The 19,887-nt window shown below is 42.4% G+C and overlaps 1 protein-coding gene across 2 annotated transcripts; it reads right to left on the reverse strand.

The window, feature by feature from the left end:
* Positions 1-1,278: 1,278 nt before the first annotated feature.
* On the reverse strand, positions 1,279-18,721 carry GPR141 (G protein-coupled receptor 141). 2 transcript variants are annotated; one of them, XM_014941627.1, is made up of 3 exons: positions 18,653-18,710; positions 7,379-7,440; positions 1,279-2,425 (listed from the first exon to the last, which is right to left on the reverse strand). In XM_014941627.1, exon 3 carries the CDS (start codon positions 2,396-2,398, stop codon positions 1,478-1,480), a length of 921 nt encoding a protein of 306 aa, XP_014797113.1. In that variant the 5' UTR covers positions 2,399-2,425; positions 7,379-7,440; positions 18,653-18,710; the 3' UTR covers positions 1,279-1,477. The 2 variants fall into 2 exon arrangements, with proteins under 2 accessions (XP_014797113.1, XP_014797106.1); XM_014941620.1 differs by lacking the exon at positions 7,379-7,440 and having other exon boundaries at positions 18,653-18,721.
* Positions 18,722-19,887: the final 1,166 nt, after the last annotated feature.

Raw genomic sequence — 19,887 nt, forward strand, 5'->3', positions numbered from 1 at the left:
AGCGTAGCAGTAAGATCGCACAGGTACAGCAAAATTGACCAATCATTAATTGATTGGTGTCCAATGAGCAAGAGATGCTGAATGCCATGGTACAAAGGATTTGAAAGAATCTGAAGTATGAAAAAGTGGACTTCAACAGCATCATGAGGAGAGACTGTTGCTGGAAATCACTCAGCTGAAAACGTTTGCTAGGTTAAATGATTAAGACTTGCTTCAGAAGAAAAAACGTGATAGATAGCAAGAAGAAAGATAAATTTGCCATTCCTGCTGGGTTACAGTAGTCAGAGATTTATACTCTTTTGAGGGGGGTAGGTGTAAATCAGCTGAGCTGTGAAGGCCTGAATGTCTTTCACATAATTATTTTGCTGATTTTTTTCTCTTCTTAAGAGGAGTTTAATTCTGTCTTCAGAAATCACAACTCACAATGCCTCCCTAAGAAATAACATGCTTTTTACCTACACCAGGTTTATCAGCTTTTTCCATCCCTCCAATCCAAGCAGTAACATTTTAACTTCTTCTACTAGTACAGGGTACAAAATTTATAGAATTGATTTGAAGATAAAGATATTGTGAGTAATTAGTTATAAACTTCAGAATGTCACAAAATCAACATAGAAAATAAAGAGTCACTGTTACCTTGGAGACCTAAAATATTCGACTTTTTAAGAGAAGACAACTGCTGTCTGAATGATCTAAATAAAATTATTATCACTGTTAAATATTTTTTTAATGGAACAAATCTGTAAATAAAAATACATGCTTTTGTTTGAACTTACAATATTCATTTCGGTAACAATGTGTAAGTTTTGTTGTTAGAGACATTTTCGTAATGTTGGAAAGAGAACAAAATTCTTTTCTGCTGCAATGATACCATATCCAAAAGGTGGTTTGGGAAAATCTTTTAAGAAATGAATATTTATTTCTGGTTTGGTGTTAAGAGTTGATTTAATGGTTCAATTCACTTAGAAAGTTTCACTTGTCTTTACATAGAAGGAACAGACCTACTCAGGAGGAACAATAGCTTCCCTGATTTTTGTGAGACCTTGTGGGAAATAAATAAAAATAGATGTAGAAAATGATATAGATTTTTATGTTTCAAAAAAATCTCTACTTTATTCCTTAAAAAAATGCTTTTCTATTTGTGTTTCTACATACTTTTCAGGTTCTCTTCAGTCTCCTCCTAGTGCCTTTGACTTCACAAACCTTGATGTAAAAACAGTAAGACAGAAGAGCCCATGCTCTTTCCTCCCTCTCTTCCAGGTGGGTCCACAACTCGCGAGGTGGCGTGGTGAGGAAATCCCTGAGGTCCCCCTCCAGTTTCCCACCTGCAATGCTGGAAGAAGTTTGCCCCATTACTTCAGGAATCATCTGTGCGAGTTGGCTGGGCTGCTTCCAGGGACCACCCTGACTTGCTGAGGAGGGGATTTGCCATGTTTGTCCAGCACCATGCTCTGCCAGGCCCAGGTCCACCTTGAGGCTAGCAGCAAGGCAACCTGCTGCGGAGCGTGCCCACCATTTGCTTGAAGAGGCGGCTTCCGCTCAGCACGAACGACAGGAGGTCCAGGCAGCTGAGGGAAGTCAAACTCAAAAAAACTTCATTGTAGCTTTCTAACTGGCCATAAGCACTCACGTGCCGGATGTAGTAGGCCCTGAAGAGGTGATAGGGAAGGAAGCAAATTATGATGACGCAGATGAAAATCAAGTTTTTCACCTGGGCCCAGAACTCTTGGTGTGACCAGAAGGAGGCGGAAAGTTTTCTCAACACTTTTACCAGGATGAAAATCTGCATGCCCAAGAGAACACAAGTAATTAAAGCGACGATTACAATTATGGTATAGTTCAGGGCTTTCACGTTCTCCTGCTTCAGTTCTTTGTGGAACATAAAGCATGTTGTATTATCATAATTTTCTGAGCTTCCATACTCAACATACAAGACTGGCACCACAAAGACCATAACGAAGGCCCACACAGCAGCGCTTGCTGCAATGGCGTGCAACTTCCTGTAGAACTCCACCTTGATCTTCCATTGAAAGAAGATGAGCCACCGGATGACCAGTGTGATCACATAGAATAGGAAGGTCAGGTACATGTGGATGTGCACCATTGCACTCACCAGTTTGCAAAATGGCAACCTGAATACCCACTTCTTGCTGACGTAGTAGTGTAGGCGGAAGGGCACAGTGAAGAGGAGGAGGCTGTGCACAACGACGAGGTTAATGATGGCTGTAGTGGTGATGGACAGAGTGTTCATCTTGACCAGCACAAACGACATTGTGATGGACCCGATCCCACCTCCAGCAAAGGCGACGGAGTAGGCAGTAATAAGAATGGCACTCACGGTGGTGTTGTAGGCAAAGGCAGAGGAAGAGTCACTGCTGTTCCTGTTCTCTTCGATCATGTTCCCGAAATCTTCCTTGTACTTATTCTAGAAATAAAAGAATACATAATAAGATTAAGGTAAGGTAGGAATGAGAGGTCCCACCTGAAAAGCCACCAAAGCTTTCCACCTAGGTCTTGCTCAGGGGATAATCCTGGAATCTCACATCTGGCACAAGCTGTAACGCGTAGTTTTACCCAAACACCCTCCAGCTTAGCGATAAATGGCTGAGAAGGTCAGGCAGGGAGGCTGCTCTAGTCCTTAAGAAGTTGCTAGCCATACCATTAAAAACAAGCACGAGTTAGTAGTACGTGGGAAGAAGAGATCCTTGGAGAAATGTGGTGGTTTTCAGATCTCTGTCTTACAATGGTACTGTTCCAATTCTGCTATTCATTCCTTGGTTTGTTTATTTGTGACACAAATCTGCCCTTCCCAGAGCCAGATAACAACCATATGTTTTTCGATCAAAGCTACGCATTTTGTTTTTTACCGAGAGCTGAGTTTTGCACATAGGACAGTCAACTCTTTCTTCTCCACGGGCAGTTTCTCTGAGTAAGGGATTAAACACCACGGATACCCAGGCTTCATGGAGATCCTGCTCAGATCCTGCCAGCCCCGTGGGCAGGGCTGTCCTGGTGCCCAGGGCCATTTCAGATCTAATGTGTGGCAAACAGCTGTTACAAAATGGGCTGTTAGAAGATGTTAGAAAAGGACATCCTGGGTTAGTGCCAGTAAGTCTGCTTGGCCTGAACTCGGGCTAGATGAGAGTTAATAGCTAGTTTAATAACTGTGCTATGCATTTTTAATATATTACTGCTTCACAGAGAAACTAGATATAATTCTTATAATTCTAAATGTAACTTGTGGTAGGATTTTGAAGTTCTACAAGATCATGGGGAAGAGGAAGAGTTCAAGTATGTCAACAGTTCAAGTTATCCTGAAGCATCTGTGAAAATATCAAGAGGATGTCCACCCTGCAGTACAGGAAAGAAGCAGGGGAAACTGAACACTCTCTACTGTCCCAGTTATACTGCTACTGCTACCTGAACTACCTATTTAAAACTGACCCCAGTATGCCTTCCATTTCACCAGTGACTCCCACAACACAAGGGGGAGTTTTCTCATGTGTAAGGTTTTGCAATTTTTTCTTTTAATACTGCCATGTTGTTAACTTAACAAAGTGTTTCCTCTGTTTCTTTGTACGACTTTCAGCTTTCTTTCAGCTTCTTTTCATTTTTAGGCAGCACTTATTGCCAAAAGTTGGGAGGGGAAAAAAGTTCTTTAGCAGTTCTCACTTTTGTGGAAAAGAGGAAATACCTATAAAAGTTTACAAGCTGGTTTTGCTTGCAGTGAGGAATGAATATCTGTGATGCCACTCAGAAATTTTTTGCCGTTTCTTAGCAATATGTCTAAGCATTCACCCCTACAGTAATCAAGATGTTCTTGTTGAAAAGTCAGTTATTCTTTAGCTATCCCAATGCATCTAAGACTCCAGATATTTTCTTGTGATCAACATAAATATACCTGCTGTACGTCAAATTGATGTGTTGGTTTCTGGCACTTACTGACCTTTTCTGCTTGGAACTGCGTTTCAGAGTTATATGGACAACTCATTCCAGTTCATTCTGAGAAGTAAAACGGGTTGCAATGAAAAGAGCTTTTTCTCAAAAGTGCTGCTGATTGGCACACTGCAGGTCTTGCATCAGAAACCATGCAAGTTCCTTCCAGTTTTGTTCTTGTTTCTGAGATGTTGCATTTCAGCCCACAACTGTGCAAGCCAGAAGGGGTCAGCAATAGCTTCATCAGTTTCCCCAGGTTGTTAAGCTCTAATTCCAAAAGATGTCTCTAAAAAGTGGCATTGTTGCTCTGTTTTAATTTAATCTAGTTTAAAAAGTGCCACAACCCTAAAGGCAACACTCTAGAAACACGAGTTGGTGTGAGCAGCCCCAGCAGCAAGGCTGCATGTAGAGAGGAAGGACCCTTCACCATCACCCTTGAAACGTGAACCGAAGGCAGCAAGGAACAGATCAGCAGAAGTCAGATAACTGATGTTTTCCTCAGACATTCCCATTAAGGGAACAGCAAGAGACCCGTTTCTGTCTGCAAACACGCAACTGAGAGACTGAAATGCCGGTTTCTGCAGAAACTTGCAGTCATCGATAAATCCTTCCATTGTAAGATCCTGCAGGAAACATCATTTTCATTAATCTTCAAAAGAAAAACTACCAGCAGCTGATAGGAGATTATCAGCTCCCCAGTATTAGAGGCATCCCACTGCAATACCATGGCGTGATGAACCCAGAGGTTCATGGGGTATGTTTCACAGAGGAACCGCTGCTTTCTGGTGAAATGAGGTTTCCTATTGTACTGACATCCACAGAGCCATAACCTACCGGCCTGAAATACAGCTAGGAAGTCCTTGGGCCAGAATTTAACAGAAGGCAAATGGAATGGGGGTGAATATAGGTCTTACAAGAAACTAATTATATGACATAAAGCTGAACCTCGCTGGAAACATGAGCTATAGATGTCTCCAAGGGTCAGAAAATGTCTCACAGCAAAGGAGGAACAACAGAAGAGAGCACTGCCAGTGGTATCAGGCTATCTAAGAAACGATCTTCCCCCACGCTTCCCCCTTGCCAATGTCAGCTTATGCAAGTAGAAATGCCACCAGAGGGCTTCCTTTATTCCTCTACACATCCAGAGGCAGAGAGTTTCTCCACGATGAGGCATTCTTGTTTCTGTGCCTTCCTATCTCCTCTAGCTACTGCCAGTTCAGTGATATTCCTCAAGTTTTGGAGCAAAGCTTGGTCTTACTCTGTATTAAGCCTCTCATTACTTGGCTAAACTTCTGCTGGACACGTGCTTTGAAGAGTCATGAGGCAATGAGGGGCAACCACTTCCTTTGAATACCATAGCAGTTAAAGAGATATCTGCTGGTTCTGAGGGCTTGGGGACAATTGCCAAAATAGCTGTGTTTTAGTTTGACAAAGGAGGTAGATAGCCCAGAAGCCAGATGCTGGGTTCTTTCGGAAATCTGATCAGCAAAAAGATTCTCGTGCATTCGGGACTCATCAGTTATCAGTGTGGCTGAGGTCATCCCATTCATCTCCCGTGACTTTCTGTGCAGCACAGCCCGCAGGACTTCCCCAGACTGCTCTCTTCAGGCCACAGCGTGACACTTACAGAAACTGTTTGGTCTCTCTCAAAATTTTCCCAGTCAAAGAATATTCATTGCAACCTTCAGGAACCTGTTTCTCTTTTTTTATCTTCTTGTTAATTATTCTACTGTTTAAAAAACCAAAAAGCGTGAGCCACATTTCTAGACAGAATTTGTACAACCTCAGCTTCCAGGCAGAGTATGTACTTCTGGTTTTGCCTTCAGATTTAAAAATAATTTGTAAAATTTTGGCTTTCCCTATAGGGACCTGGAGATAAGTAGAGATAAGAGACAGAAGATGCTTATTTTCTCTTCATCCCAGTCATACCTGTGGCTCCTCACTGAACTCCATCAATTAGAGGAACAGCTTTGCCTTTGGCAGTGGTAAAATGCATGGTGCTAATTCACACCCAATTTAGCAATCCAGATCAGCCTGTCGTGGGCTTCTTTCCTTCATTGCTTACTGTTTTCCCAACCAGGTTCATCAATAACCATTATATAACATCAACACTATAGAATCAGAGAATGGTTAGAGTCGGAAGGCACCTTAAAGATCATCGAGTTCCAACCACCCCCTGCCGTTATATCAACTTATGTAAAAACCCCAAAAAATCTCATTTATCAAAAACCATGACACTCACAGTCTCTGCCAAACAGTGAGCTCTACTATCTGTGTAACAAGCGTTTACAGAATTTATCCCCCGCTGTACGTAGTGCTGTGTGCCGACAGGAGCTCTACTATCTGTTTACAGAATTTATCCCCCGCTGTACGTAGTGCTGTGTGCCGACAGTTCGGTTCTGCAGAAGCAGCGTTTGCAGCCAGCGTGAACCCAACTAAGAAGTCTCATTTGAATTTGGAGGGGAAAAAAAGGTCAATCCCAATGAAAGATTTCTGGTTTTGACAGACTTAATAAAATGGGAAAATGAGTGTTAGTCAGAACTGACGTTTTTGCATTGAATTAGTCTAGGTTGGCGGCAGTGCAAAATACAAATATTATTTAGCAAAAGTCTACTTAAAATGTGCATTTGTTTCACAAACAGCCACGTGTAGTCTCAGAGATGCTTTCTGTTGACAGCACTGTAATTGTTTTTCGATTTGCTCTAATTCCATGCTGTGTTATAGTTAATGTAGGCTATGCCACTAGAATAATTGCAGAATTCTCTTCATTTCAAAATAAACACACTCACCTGAAGTTTGAAGTATAAACATTTGTTTAAAGGAAAACATTACAAATTAAAATATGAAATATCAACTGTGCGTTTACATTTAGACACTGACTTTTTTCAAACAACTTTTAGTGACTCCTGCAACTCATTCATTAGCTCATTGACTCCCATCTTGCAGGCTGTCATGATTATACTGATCATTTTCAGTTTAGTTTAGTTTAATTCTAGTCTATTGAAGAACAAATGGGATGGAAAAACACGTTGAATTAGTCCTCTTTTGTTTGAGTTGTTTGCTGTTTTTACACAAAATTGAAAACCTTCCTAAAAATAATTATTTACCATCCATCCTAGCTGTATCTTATAAAAGAAAACATACATCCTTCTGGTCTTTACAAACACACACAAAAAAAGATGGATGAAATCAAAACTAATTGCCTCCCAATTTTAGGAGGCAGTGTAGAGCTACAGGACTGCAATATGAAAAAGGATGAAGCAATGCTTTCCTGTACTAGGGAAGTACAAATAATGATGATGAAAACAGTTGTGCAGAAAAGCTTTAAAATGTGTTCAAAATAAGTCAACCAGACAATTGGATATTTTTTTTTCCTAAAGTTACAAACATTGTTTTGAAAATATTGCAAACCAAGGCTTTTGTTCGTTCTGTGTGTACTTACAGATTAGAGTTTATCTCCACTCTTCAGGTGTTGTTTACTTGACTCTTCATTTAAAGTAAGCTCTAAGAACAAAAAGCAAAACACCTGATATTTTAAAGAGTCATTGCCTTGCTTCCTTCTTTGAGCCTATGACGAAGCAACAACCATGAGCCTCAGCTGTGTGAAGGCAGGCCTGTCCATAAGCACACAGCCTCAGGAAGATTTTTAATTGCATCACAGGATCCCCTAATTTGCCGCTATTTCTTAGCTAAAGAAGGTCTTCAAAGCTTCCCATTTCTGAATGGTTACATCCTTCTACTGCCTAAGTCTATCTACAGATGGAAGCCCCACGGATCACAAAGAGACTCCTTTGGAAAGGTTATTCCCCAGAGAGAAGGGAGTGTTTTGAGAAAACAGGGTAGAAGGGGAGCAAAACATGATCTATATTGTAATTTCCTAAGGGGGGGGTTTACATATGGTTAAAGTATAGACATCAAAGTGTAAGGGATGAAATGAAGCCCACCCTAAAACCCAGCACCATGTCTCAGCCCTGCTTTCTGCCAAGATTGGAGCTCAGCAGCTGGATCTCAGCACTCAGTGCCATCACTGTGTCCAGGTCTGGGCTCCCCAGTTCCAGGACAGGGAACTGCTGGAGAGGGGACAGCAGAGGCTACAAAGATGATTAAGGGCCTGGAGCATCTCTCTTATGAGGGAAGGCTGAGGGACTTGGGGCTTTTTAGGCTTGAGAAGAGAAGGCTGAGGGGGGATCTGACCAACACCTATAAATACTTCAAGGGTGGGTGTCAGGAGGATGGGGCCAGGCTTTTTTCAGTGGTGCCCAGGGACAGGACAAGAGGAAACAGGCACAAGCTTGAACATAAGAAGTTCCACCTAAACATGAGGAGGAACTTCTTTCCTGTGAGGGTGACAGAGCCCTGGAAGAGGCTGCCCAGAGAGGTGGTGGAGTCTCCTTCTCTGGAGACATTCAAAACCCACCTGGACACGTTCCTGTGCAACCTGCTCTGGGTGGACCTGCTCTGGCAGGGGGTTGGACTAGATGATCTCCAGAGGTCCCTTCCAGCCCCACATGATTCTGTGATTCTGTATGTATGGTGGTAGAAAAATGAAATGAGGATATTTTATTAATAAAACCTTAGTCATGTCAGTATCGAAGACCCACTGGTGGGGATGATTGTTGTGTGGTGCACCTGGTAAAAGATGTCTTACTGCAGGACTGAGTCTCTGTGAGGAATATGTGCAAGGCCAGGTTTTGCCCTCCTGCAGGCTCAACTCGTTTCTGTCAGAACACACAGTTGTGTTTAACAGTTTTGAAAGCAACGGCATTAACATTCAACATTTACATACGATCTTACGTAAGAACACCTTAACTGACTACATCCTGTTGCTTCACATTTGGTTAAAAAAACACAAGGGTTGTTCTGTTCTGTGGTACTTCACAACAGACTGGTGTGTGATGGAGATTGTGTTCTTGTGTTTTGCAATTTTGACAGCGGCTAACAGCTAAAGAGATGTGCAGATAATATTAAAAATTGATCATAATAATAATGCTTAGCTTTCTGCAGTTGATCTCAAAGCTCTGTTAAAAGATGTATATATATCATTCTCCCCATGCCAAAGCTAAAAAACTGAGACCTCTGTGGCAAAGCCAGGTATAAAGCTAAGATATCCTTAAATCATATCCTGTACCTTCTCAAGTCAATAGTGTTGTCTTGGCTTCTTGTAGGTCTTGTTCTAGAATAAATACATCCCAATTAATAATGGGAAGAAAGCCAAGACATCTTAAAGACATGCAGGCAGCATCTGAGTGTGTGGAGGTTTTTTAAGCTATATATAATACATATATCAATATGTATAATATTCTTGATACATAATATCGATACATATAATAATTACATTATATAGTTGATAAATAAAAACATTTTTTTCCCAAGCCATCATCATAAATGGGGCTTTCCAGGTTGACTTCTGTCCATGCATTTGCTTTCTGCAAATCTTCCATCCTTGCACTGACCCAGGATTAAAATAAATATTGAAATATCAGAGTATGGTCTGGGACAGACATTCTCATTACCTTTGTTCATCTTTAAACTGGAGTTAGTGTCAAGCTCTAGATAGGTACAGTAAGCCTAATGCCATTCATTGCCTGATAAATTATGCAATTTGGCACAAGATTTAGCAGCAGCATGTATAGTCTCTAGAGTACGTTTCTCTCACTGTGGTTCAAAGAATAGAATCCAGATGTGGATTAGATGTGTTTAGATTTTCACTAGTAATGTACTGAGCTGGTGGCAGAACGTGATTATTTTAGACCATCACACAACAACAGAATTTAAACGCAGGTGCTAGAAATGCACATATTTCCTAAGTTTTGAGTCATTGCTTATGATCTTAGCAATACCCCAAAATCTAGAAGCAGTGTGACAGTGGGTTTGCGCAGTACCATTGTATTACCTGGATGAGTCCTTCACCTAGTTTGAACTTGTGTTCTAGCAACGGTGTCATGGGCCATAGCTGTTTAATAATATTTGAGAGTCTGGCCCAGATTTCAAGGACTCCTTGTCCTGAGATCTGGGTGGCATCAGCACTCCTTTACTCTGGGGAATGTGAAGTCAGTTCTCTTTTCCTTCCTTTATGCTCAGGCATAATATATGCTGTTAGTGATTTTTTTCAGCTGTTCCAAAATCAGAGGTGTACACAGAATAACCATGGCAACCCAGGTGTTTTGTTTTTCTATATCTATTACGCCAGGATGCAAGGATTTGGAGTGCTTGAAGGAGGTATGTAGGTGTGGTGGTTGGGTCTTCTGGAGAAAACCACTCCTCTCCTTCACTTATGTAGGTGGCAGAAAGCAAAAAAACAAGATCCACCTGAGCCACCCTGACTCTTTTAGCTTGCTGAGGGTAAAGATTGAGTAACACTCCTGAAAATGCCGAGCTGATGTTGATAGCAGAGAATCAAGCCCCCAGAGGGGTCTCTAAACCTGTGACTGTTAAGGGTGAGCTTTGAAATATTCCCCAAAGTGTGGGGGACAATTACCTGAACAAATCAGCTTTGTTGGACAGTTGATCAGAATTCTGCCAGTCAGAAAACCCTACTGGAAGTGGCAAAGTATTCCTTAATTATTTAATCATCTTACACTGGAAGAGCTAGACCCTGCCCCTCAGTACATTCATGAAAGAATCAGGACTTAAATTATCGAAAAACTTCTTCAATGCTGGTTTCCAGCTTTCTTTGTTCCTCGTATATATTCAGATCCATCACGTAAACTTCATTTATATTAATAAATATAAGCCTGTTTATACCCAAGGCATTGTCCCATAGTTGTGTATTAGTCTTGCAGTGAGCCATGAGCCTGATTCTCATCTCTAGTGCACAATTTTAAGACTGTACAGTTCCAGTTTCACCAACGACACCACTGATTGAGCCTGGTGGGACAGGAGATCAAGGCCCGGGGCATCATCTACCACATCTTGTGCTCCTTATGCAAAGCCCAGATCTGCTCAGAGTCCCTCCCAGTGCCAGCTATGGGCTTGGTGTGTAAGACTGGCTGGATCTGTTATTAAGCTCTAATTGTGACAGGTTAATTGCAATTTATCGTTAAGTAAAAGATCAGCTGCTAATATGAATAGCTGAAAGGCAGTATGTAGTTACAGTGAGTAACTCTAGCTGCTACCAACAAAATTATATTTTTGACTCACATTTTTAATGTGCCTTACTATTTCAAGCACCTGAATAAAAAAAGTATTAATCATCTATGAAATGAAAAACGTTCGGTATCAATAACAGCCAAAACCATTTTGTAGATAATAGGTTTCTTAAAATGTCTCTATCTAGGTTCTGAAGCAGTTGGGATTTGTGGCCATCACCCAGGTGGTACAAGGCATCCATCTTTTTTCCTTTGGAAAAGAGAACATTTTGGAAAATATAGGGAGAAACAAGTGACTTGCAATTCCTCGTACTGCAAACAAAACCAAACCTAAATCCCTGTGAAAATCCACTGTAGTTCTTCTTTAATAGTGTGTGTGGGAGGGATCACAAATCCAGAAAACAACTGTTCTAACACTAATAATTTGCCTAACTTTCCTCACACCAACTTTTGTTTCCTACTGGCACTCTTCTGTGGCCTCAGTGTTGGTCACTGAGGACGGGAGGAACAATCAGAACCACACACAAAAATATCTGCACAGGCTCCAGTCTAAACGGAACTTTTTGAGAAGGTGTCTCACTTATTCTTAACAGCTGCACATTTCCAGCAGTCTATCACCAACTTTAACATTATCTTGTTCTGCATGATTTTACTAGTTCACAGCTGTCGCGTGCCGGTAGGTTTTTCAGGAGGTATGCCTTTCATCAGGGATCCAGCACAGCAATTCACTCATTATCAGAGCCCGCTTCCATTAGGATTAAAAAAAAAGTGGAGGGTGGGGGCTGATTGACAAGGAGAGGCATTACTCCTGCCATAAGGATGAGGTTAGACTGCAGAGAATGAAATCATACATGCGGTACCATGCCGATCCTATATGCATATATCCCTTTCCGAGAAGAAAAAGCCCTTCTCTTCACCTAAAGATACAGTGCTCATCCTAAAATTTGTTTGAACCCTGTACTAGCCTCTCACTAATTGCCTGTTGTGGCAGATAGCATGCTGTAAGGAAGGATATCTTTTATTACAGCACAAGTCTATTGCTACTTGCCCTCCAAGTGCTTGCTGTAATTGCTAATACTGTTTTATTCTCAGACTGACTGCAGAGGTGATACGAACTCTATCACCGGATGCGTGGAAAAAAATCTTTTCATTAATGAACACCCTTGTGCTGAATATACATATACAGCTCCTTGTGAAATTTAGTGTGCTAAAATGCATTGGTCTGTACTGGCAGAGGAAGAAACCTCCCTGCATTGCTCTAAGAGTGTCTGCCTAGGAACAGCCCAGAAAGCAAAGCTAGATGGATAATGAAGATGCTTTCCTACCTCAGTGTAAGCACAATGAGGTACATGGCTTCGTTACTACAGTTGGGTTAGACAGGACTTCAGGGTAACTCTAACTCCTTCAGAAATGAGGAATTTACTGCGAGGGAATTGTTCCACACTGCATTCGTAAAGTACATTGATTTGCAAGAGCCTTTCCTGATCAGCACAGCTGAAGACTGCATAAGGGAAGGAGGTGCATAATAAATGCAAGTTCTCTCGTACATCAAATTGTTTGGGCTGAAACAGTTCCTTCTGCTGTTAAATCTGGAGGTTTCTGTTCTGAGCCAACGACAAGTGCTTGTGTTAAACTAAGATCTTCATTGCTTTTGCTGAAGCATGAAGCTCGTTGTGTTAGGAATAAGCTCATTATCAATGTGGTTTTTTTTGAAGACTTTTGCCTATTTGAAGTTCAGATGCAATATTTAAGGATGCAGCTAGAAGGTCCAGCCAGGAGCAGCTGTAGAAACAGCTATGGTAAGTGATGCTGTTTTGGGCTGTGGGAGGAGTATCCACACCTGCCCTTTATCCCACCACCCTCCTAACTTGCTTTCTCTTAGCCTCTCCCTCCATTTTGTGGATGCAGAACTCCCCAGAAAATTTTGGGCCACGCTGCTTGTGGCTATAATGCTGTTTTGCCAGTCCAAATCTGCTTATTTGGTTTTGGACAGGAAACCGTGCCACTGGGCACTATTCTTTGTTGGTCTTTAGGCCTCTCTATAAAAACTAGAATTGAAAACAATAAACTGTCAATTTGCTTCCCTAACTTCCTTCTTTTAATTTCATCCAGGTTATTTGATGTTCTGTGCATCTTTCCGATCACTGGAGAGCATACGGACCAAATATTTTACATCGTTATTCACTATAGCTCTTATGAGGCAGACTGACAGGACATTGCTAAATGTTAGTATGATCTCTACATGTTAAATGTACATGGGGAAAAAACAACACCAAACAATTTGTAAAATCCACCCGGAGCCAGCGGAGCATGGTGGAGAGAAGCCCAAAATAACACCAACACAAGTTGATACAACAGTGCGTGGTGTAGGAGATACCCTGTGCAGATATGAGCTCTGATCCCAAAGCAAAATAGCCACACTAGGATGCTGATGTGCCCTTTATCTTCTCAACAGGATTTGTTGGACTGACCACAGCAACATGCCTCTTTAGCCCTACTGCTTCTGGTTCTCAGGTTAGCACGTTAAGCACTAATTCGAAACGTATCTTCGCAGAAGACATGTCCCCAGAATAGATTTCCTGTTGAAATCAGTGACGTTAAGATTTAGGGGAGATTAAGAAAATAAAGCACATTGTTAATGTCTTTCATTGTGCTACTGAAGTGGAAATCATAGAATGGTTTGGCATGGAAGGGACCTTTAAGATCATCCAGTTCCAAACCCCCCACCATGGGCAGGGACACCTCCCACTAGATCAGGTTGCCCAAAGCCCCATCCAGCCTGGCCTTGAGCACTCACCGAGGAGGGATTCCCATTGCCAGCTTTCTTTTATCTCTGCACCTTGATGGTGCATCAAGGATCATTGCTGAAAGTGATTCAGTAATTTCCACAGCCCTCACCAGTGAGAGATCTCACCATTCACTGCTACATACCATTAGCACACTGAAAAGCACAGATAAAGCAATGCCTATTGAGTATCCACTCCAGATTTTCCTTATGCCTTTTTCTTCGGCTAAAACTCTTTTCCCCTTCATTTCACTCTGTTCAGTGAGCTGACAATAAAATAATGTGTTATGTATCAAAAGTTATCTCCACCTAATTTTCAGATCCAGTTTCCCCTAGTCAAGTTACTGGGCATCTGAGCTCGTTCCCTTCTCACACCTAATATTATCCTCACTTGAACTTAATTTCAGCTGTGTAGAAGAGATCTTTTCTAGGTTAGGAGGAAGTTGATTAATCTGGTGAGAGGTTCCAGCATTGTATTTTTCTATGTTTTTTTTTTTTTAATATTTTTTCCCCAAACACTTTTTTTGTTTTGGATTCAGAAGCAGCCTGCACGTGTTTTTTTAGGTATAAAAGGGTAGAATTCATGCAGTCTTTCTGCACGGCATTGGCAAGAGAAAGAATGCATGTTACCATGTGAGTCTGAGGTATTCAGAACGCAACGCTATGCAGAAATACCCAAGCTGGCTTTAAATAAGTAGTTGGTGATAAATCTGCGTTGATGTGACACTCCCTCTAGACAAATTTATCCTGTATTTCCAGGCTTAGAGGATGTAGTATTTCAGCCCTTCAGTTAGCTCCTCCAGGGCTAGTTCTGCATGACACTGCAGAAATTTACATCCACATCCCAGTTTGCGTCTATCTATTGTGGCTGTCAAATCACAGAGACATCCAGGTCGGCAGGGACCTCTGGAGATTTCACGGCCCAACCTCCTGTTGAAAGCAGGGCCTTAGACTGGGTTATCCACGGTCCCATCAAACCGAGCCTCCAAGATTTCCAGCAAGGGAGATTCTGCCGCTCCCAATTTTTTCAGTCTCTGTCTTGGACCAGGAAGATCAAACATGGACACAGCATCCCAGGTGTGGCCTGATGGGTGCTAAATGGAATGGAATGATGACACCCTCAGCCTGCTGGCTGTACTCTTGCAGATATGGCCCATGACAAGATTTCCTTTCATGGCTGTAAAGGCACGCTGCTGACACACACTCAGTCTGCACCCCAGGCAGTCAGACCTCCCCCCACTCCCCCACTCCACACACTCCCCCCCACTGCTGCAAGGGATTACTCATTCCCAGGTGCAGGATTTAACCATTACCTTTGCTAAACCTCATGCAGTTCTTGCCAGCCCAATCTTCCCACCAGTTGCAGTCGCTCTGGAGGCTCTCCTTTCAGCATCTCCCTCCTCCCAATTTGTTGTCACCTGCAAACTTGATGAGGATGTGTTCAATCCCGTCCTCCCAAACTTTTATAAAGCTATTGAATAAATATCAGTCCCGGTATCGACCCCCAAATAACTCCATCTCTGACTAGCTTCTCCTTCAACTTTGAGCCATTAGCCAACATATTAGCTCAGCATTTTAGCCAGTTCTCCAACTATCTTGTGGTCCATCTGCCAAGTTTGTAACTTGCCAGCTTGTCAACAGGTTATTAAGATGACCATGCCAAATGCCTTGCTAAAATCAAGGTAGATGATGTCCATGTCCATCTCCTCACCCACTGAGCAAATTGTTTCATCATGGAAGGAATCACAGAATGGCAAATAAAGTCATTGCAATGCTCTTTGTAGGATGACAATTACTTTTCTCCTAAATAAACCACCTTTTCATCAATCTCTTCATCACCTGATACCTATTGGCCTCAAAATTTCCTTTGAAAAATAACAACTATACCACTAACACCTTCTTATATGCTCAAAATAACCCTGATTGTGAATACAAATACCTGGAAGGAATCCCTTCTTCTTTTCTCCCGAAAACCACTTCACCTGTTTATCCTTCCCTGTAGGAGGCAAGCTCTGAGAAATGCACAGCTTGAGCTGGAGGCCTCATCCCTCCTCCTGCAGCAGAAACAACACACCTGCAATCACTCACTTCTGCCAGGGTGCAGCAGGAAGGTGAGTGTTCCCACCACCAAGCCCAGGGCTGCTTGGTGTCTCAGCTTCTGCCATACAAGGCTGGGATACATAAAACTGGGCAGACCCATGTAAATTCACCCTACTTATCCACACCAATATATTTGTCACCTTGTGATGTAAATTGAGATATAAAACCTCCCATCAGCTGTGACTGCCTGGAAGGCAGACCCATTGATGGTCTGGTCTCTGTGCGTGACTCCTGCATCACACCAAGGCTGAGCAGCAGCTGCATGTTTTTCTGGTACATTAAGTTTAGGAAGGTCCAGCTGATATGAACACCTACAGTGTGCAAGTGTACCAACCCATGCTGCAGGAGGGTCCCCCACCTCAACACCAACTTCCTATACAAGATCAGGACCTCGTTTCTTCTCTTCAAGATCCTCCCCAGCTCTAGTCCTGTTTTTCAAAGCAGCTACTCCTAGTTCCATAAGGAAGATCATGATGAGCAGCTACCCTTCCCAGAGACTCTTTAAGACGAGGATAAAGTGATTGAGGTGGTCCCTCTCTGGGATGGCTCTGGGGCTAAGAACCATGAACCAAGAACCACCACAAATTCAGTGCAATCTCTCTACCCAAGCTATTGCCTCTCTTAACTTTTACCAAAATTCACCACAGCACATTCACTAAAGCAAGCCACAACAACTTATTAAAAAATATATATATATTGTACTGCAGAAGTTTCTGCACGCCTCTCTTAACTTTTACCGAAATTCACCACAGTGCATTCACTAAAGCAAGACACAACAACTTATAAAAAAAAAAAATATATATATTGTACTGCAGAAGTTTCTGCATTTGAGTGAGGAGAAGATGTGGTAAGAAATAATCTTGGGCAGCTTGTTAATATGGCCACTTTATTTGATCTAGCTTTGACAGGTATTTGGATACTTTGTGAAGATCAGCTAGATGTCACGACGGTGTCATCATTATATGGATCTACACAAAACAGTAACAGGACTCCAACTACTTTATCCAATTATTGGCATTTTTAGCATTTTCACTCATAAAATGGTGAGAAGAATCTTCTCAGTCTCTGGTTGCTTCTGACAACGTACTTGAAAGGCCAGTTCCTTTACATACCAAAATGAAGTGAAACTCTATTGCATGTATCCATGGAATGAAACAAGGCAAAACAGCCATCTCAATTCCTACTGCCCTCAGCATCGCTTCTGAATAACATGTGATTTTTGCAGCAGTTCTCTTAGAAAGGTGAGTCGGTTTGGGATCATCACCTGACAAGCAGCAGGTACCATATTTTCAGGGGCCAAACACAAGCAGTGTACCCAAAGGAACAACGCCTTTCCATGGGTGCTGAGAACAGCAGGGAGATTTAAGGTCTCATGTCGTGAGATGCTGTGTGGATGGTTATTGTGGAGTATCTGGTGCCTCTCAAACCTGCAGCCTGGATTTTCCCTGCTGTAAGTTGTTTGTGTGCGTCAACTGATGCTGCCATCACGAATACGAGAACTGCAATGGTACAGTTCAAAGAGGAAGGGGAAAACCAATTCTGCTACTTTCTGTCTCTCACCATGAGGGACACGGAGCTGTGGGTTCACAACTGGGGGGGAAAGAAAGCTGCCACCGCTGCTACAGAAGGAAAATCAACGCATCTGGTATATAATCACCCAGAAAAGTTAGAGTCCAAAGAGAACGCCGCTGTGTGGTTACCCCAATAATATACACAGACACCAGTCTGCATTCGGTGACCCAGGTCATTTTGGCCAGTGTACCTTCTGATTACTTTTCTCTGTCCTCCAGCCACAGCCCTATCTTGTCTGACTTATCTGCATTCACGCTTTTCTTTCCCCTTGATCACTGAGGAAGACACTGAGCTGTTCTTTCTGGCTCAAGAAGGAAAGCTCTGCAACATCAACCAAAGGAAAAAAAACCTGTCAGCCAAGATTCCTTTGTTCCCATTCCTTACGGCCTCCTCTACTCGCTGAGCAACAGGAGAAGAGGGATGTAAAATTCAGCATCAGAGCAGATAACCCGTGGCGAAGCCAGCCATCCAAAGCCCCTCAAGAAGTGGACACCAAACCTCTCCCCAGCCTCTCTTGCTCAGCTGTGCAAGTGTCTGAGAGTGTCAGGGAAGGTTTCCAAAAGCACCGCAGTGAAGGCAGAGCTGGCAACCCTCTGGCTCTCAGGCGGAGCTGCGATCCTCAGCAGCTGAGGGGATTTTGAAAAATTTACTCTTCGTGAAAAAGTACCAAAGCCTATGAGAAAGCTGGTAGAAGCACTTTGGAGATTTCCTTCTTATTCTTTGCTTAAAGGTTGGTTGTTCAAACCAATAACTCTGCTCATGGCTGCCTGATTTACATTTTCTTTTCATAAACTAATTTTCAGAAAGGATTGTGGAAGTGTGGATGCCATTGTAAAAGGAGCCCAGGTGCACTTCCTGCAACGCTGACTCCCAAAATACACTTTTAACGACCTTCTACTTCACTTCCACATATTTCACAAAATCTGACGCTCACACCTGCTGCAGCGGACTAAAAACCTGAAGCACTTTTAACTTCCATCCTCTGACGTTCCCTCCCAGCCTTCCCTTAAGCTTACCTCCCACCAGGCACGGTAAAGCCCCGTCCAGATCTGCAGCCTTCTCATTTGAGCTCAGTAAGGTTCCCCTCCTCCCCTCCAAGGTGAGGGCTAAAATACTGGCTTCGGCATGTTTTTCTCCAGTACTTCAGCTGGGGTACCTTTGCAGGACTTACCTGGGGGCCCTCCAGCAGCACAGCAGCAGCACAGTCTGGCTCTCCACCGCTCCCCGACTCTGCAAGACGAAGTGCTGCTGAGGAACTGTCACCCAGCCCTGCTGGCTTCCTGGAGTGTCGCCCACTGCCCACAGACCACAAACAGCTGACGAGCATGATTGGACCAATTGTTATCACCTCACACACCAAGCATATATATTTTTATTTTTTTTTAAAAAATGTGTCTGGCATTTTTACGCGTGCGTGTATATAAATAAATGCGTACGTTTATAAATAAAACACACTTAGGTATGTTTTATTTATATACGTGCCGCTCAATAGATATTAAATGCTTGCAAACTGTATCTGCCTGCAGGCAGTTAGAGGTGCAAGAAAGAAGAGAGGACTAGCTGGACTGAGAGTGGAAAAACACACGAGAGAGGATGCGCTTACACATGTGGATATACAGATGCAGGTATTTCCCTCCCGTGATACAAAGGCCACTCAGCCCCTCAGTGGCATCTGCTCAGCTGTTCAGATAATACCCGAGGTGAATATACTGCAAGGCTGAATGCTTTCTGGCACTCCTGAAATGCTTCTGTCTCGTTATCAAACAGTTGTCTTCCAAAGAGATGCAAGCACCTGCTCTGCATGTGCTTTCTGTACGCTATGGTCCTTTTTTATAAATGAAAAGTATTGACTCAGTCTTTTTATAAATGAAGGGGACAAGGCATGTGAAAAGAAGGAAGTTTTGGCAGGGATTTGCTATGAGATTATTATGATCCTCTCCATTATACACTGTAGCATCCCATTTAGACACCTACTACCAGCAATCCAGGAGAGCAGCAGAGGCACATCAAAGGTGGTACTATTCCTCCGCCGTCTTTAATTTCAAAACGTGCTTCTCTATCAGTAGTGCAGCAGAACAGCCACAAAACCTGCCCGTGCAAAAAGCAGTGTCAATTTATCTTCAAAAAATTGAAGATACATTCCCAGGAGTTTCAGTATGAATAATAAAAGTGTTGAGAATAAGGTTGTTCTATTTCTTCCAAATTAAGAGGATATGCTTGGAGACTTTTAAATCCAAAAGCTCATTAAATGAGCTTTTCTCATTTTCTCTTCTATCCCTGTGTTAAGATTCTACAAGATAAAAAGCAATACTTGGAGAAAAACAGAATACTGGCCCTAGTAATGTTTACATGAAAGGAAAGGCTGTTAATGTTGCCTACCTAGACTTTAGTAAAGCCTTTGACACC

This window comes from Calidris pugnax, unplaced genomic scaffold, assembly GCF_001431845.1.
Source record: "Calidris pugnax isolate Ruff unplaced genomic scaffold, ASM143184v1 scaffold23, whole genome shotgun sequence".
Taxonomy (NCBI): domain Eukaryota; kingdom Metazoa; phylum Chordata; class Aves; order Charadriiformes; family Scolopacidae; genus Calidris; species Calidris pugnax.

Coding starts and splice junctions, on each gene's coding strand:
- GPR141 (XM_014941620.1), bottom strand. CDS start 2,398: ATGATCGAAGAGAACAGGAACAGCAGTGACTCTTCCTCTGCCTTTGCC.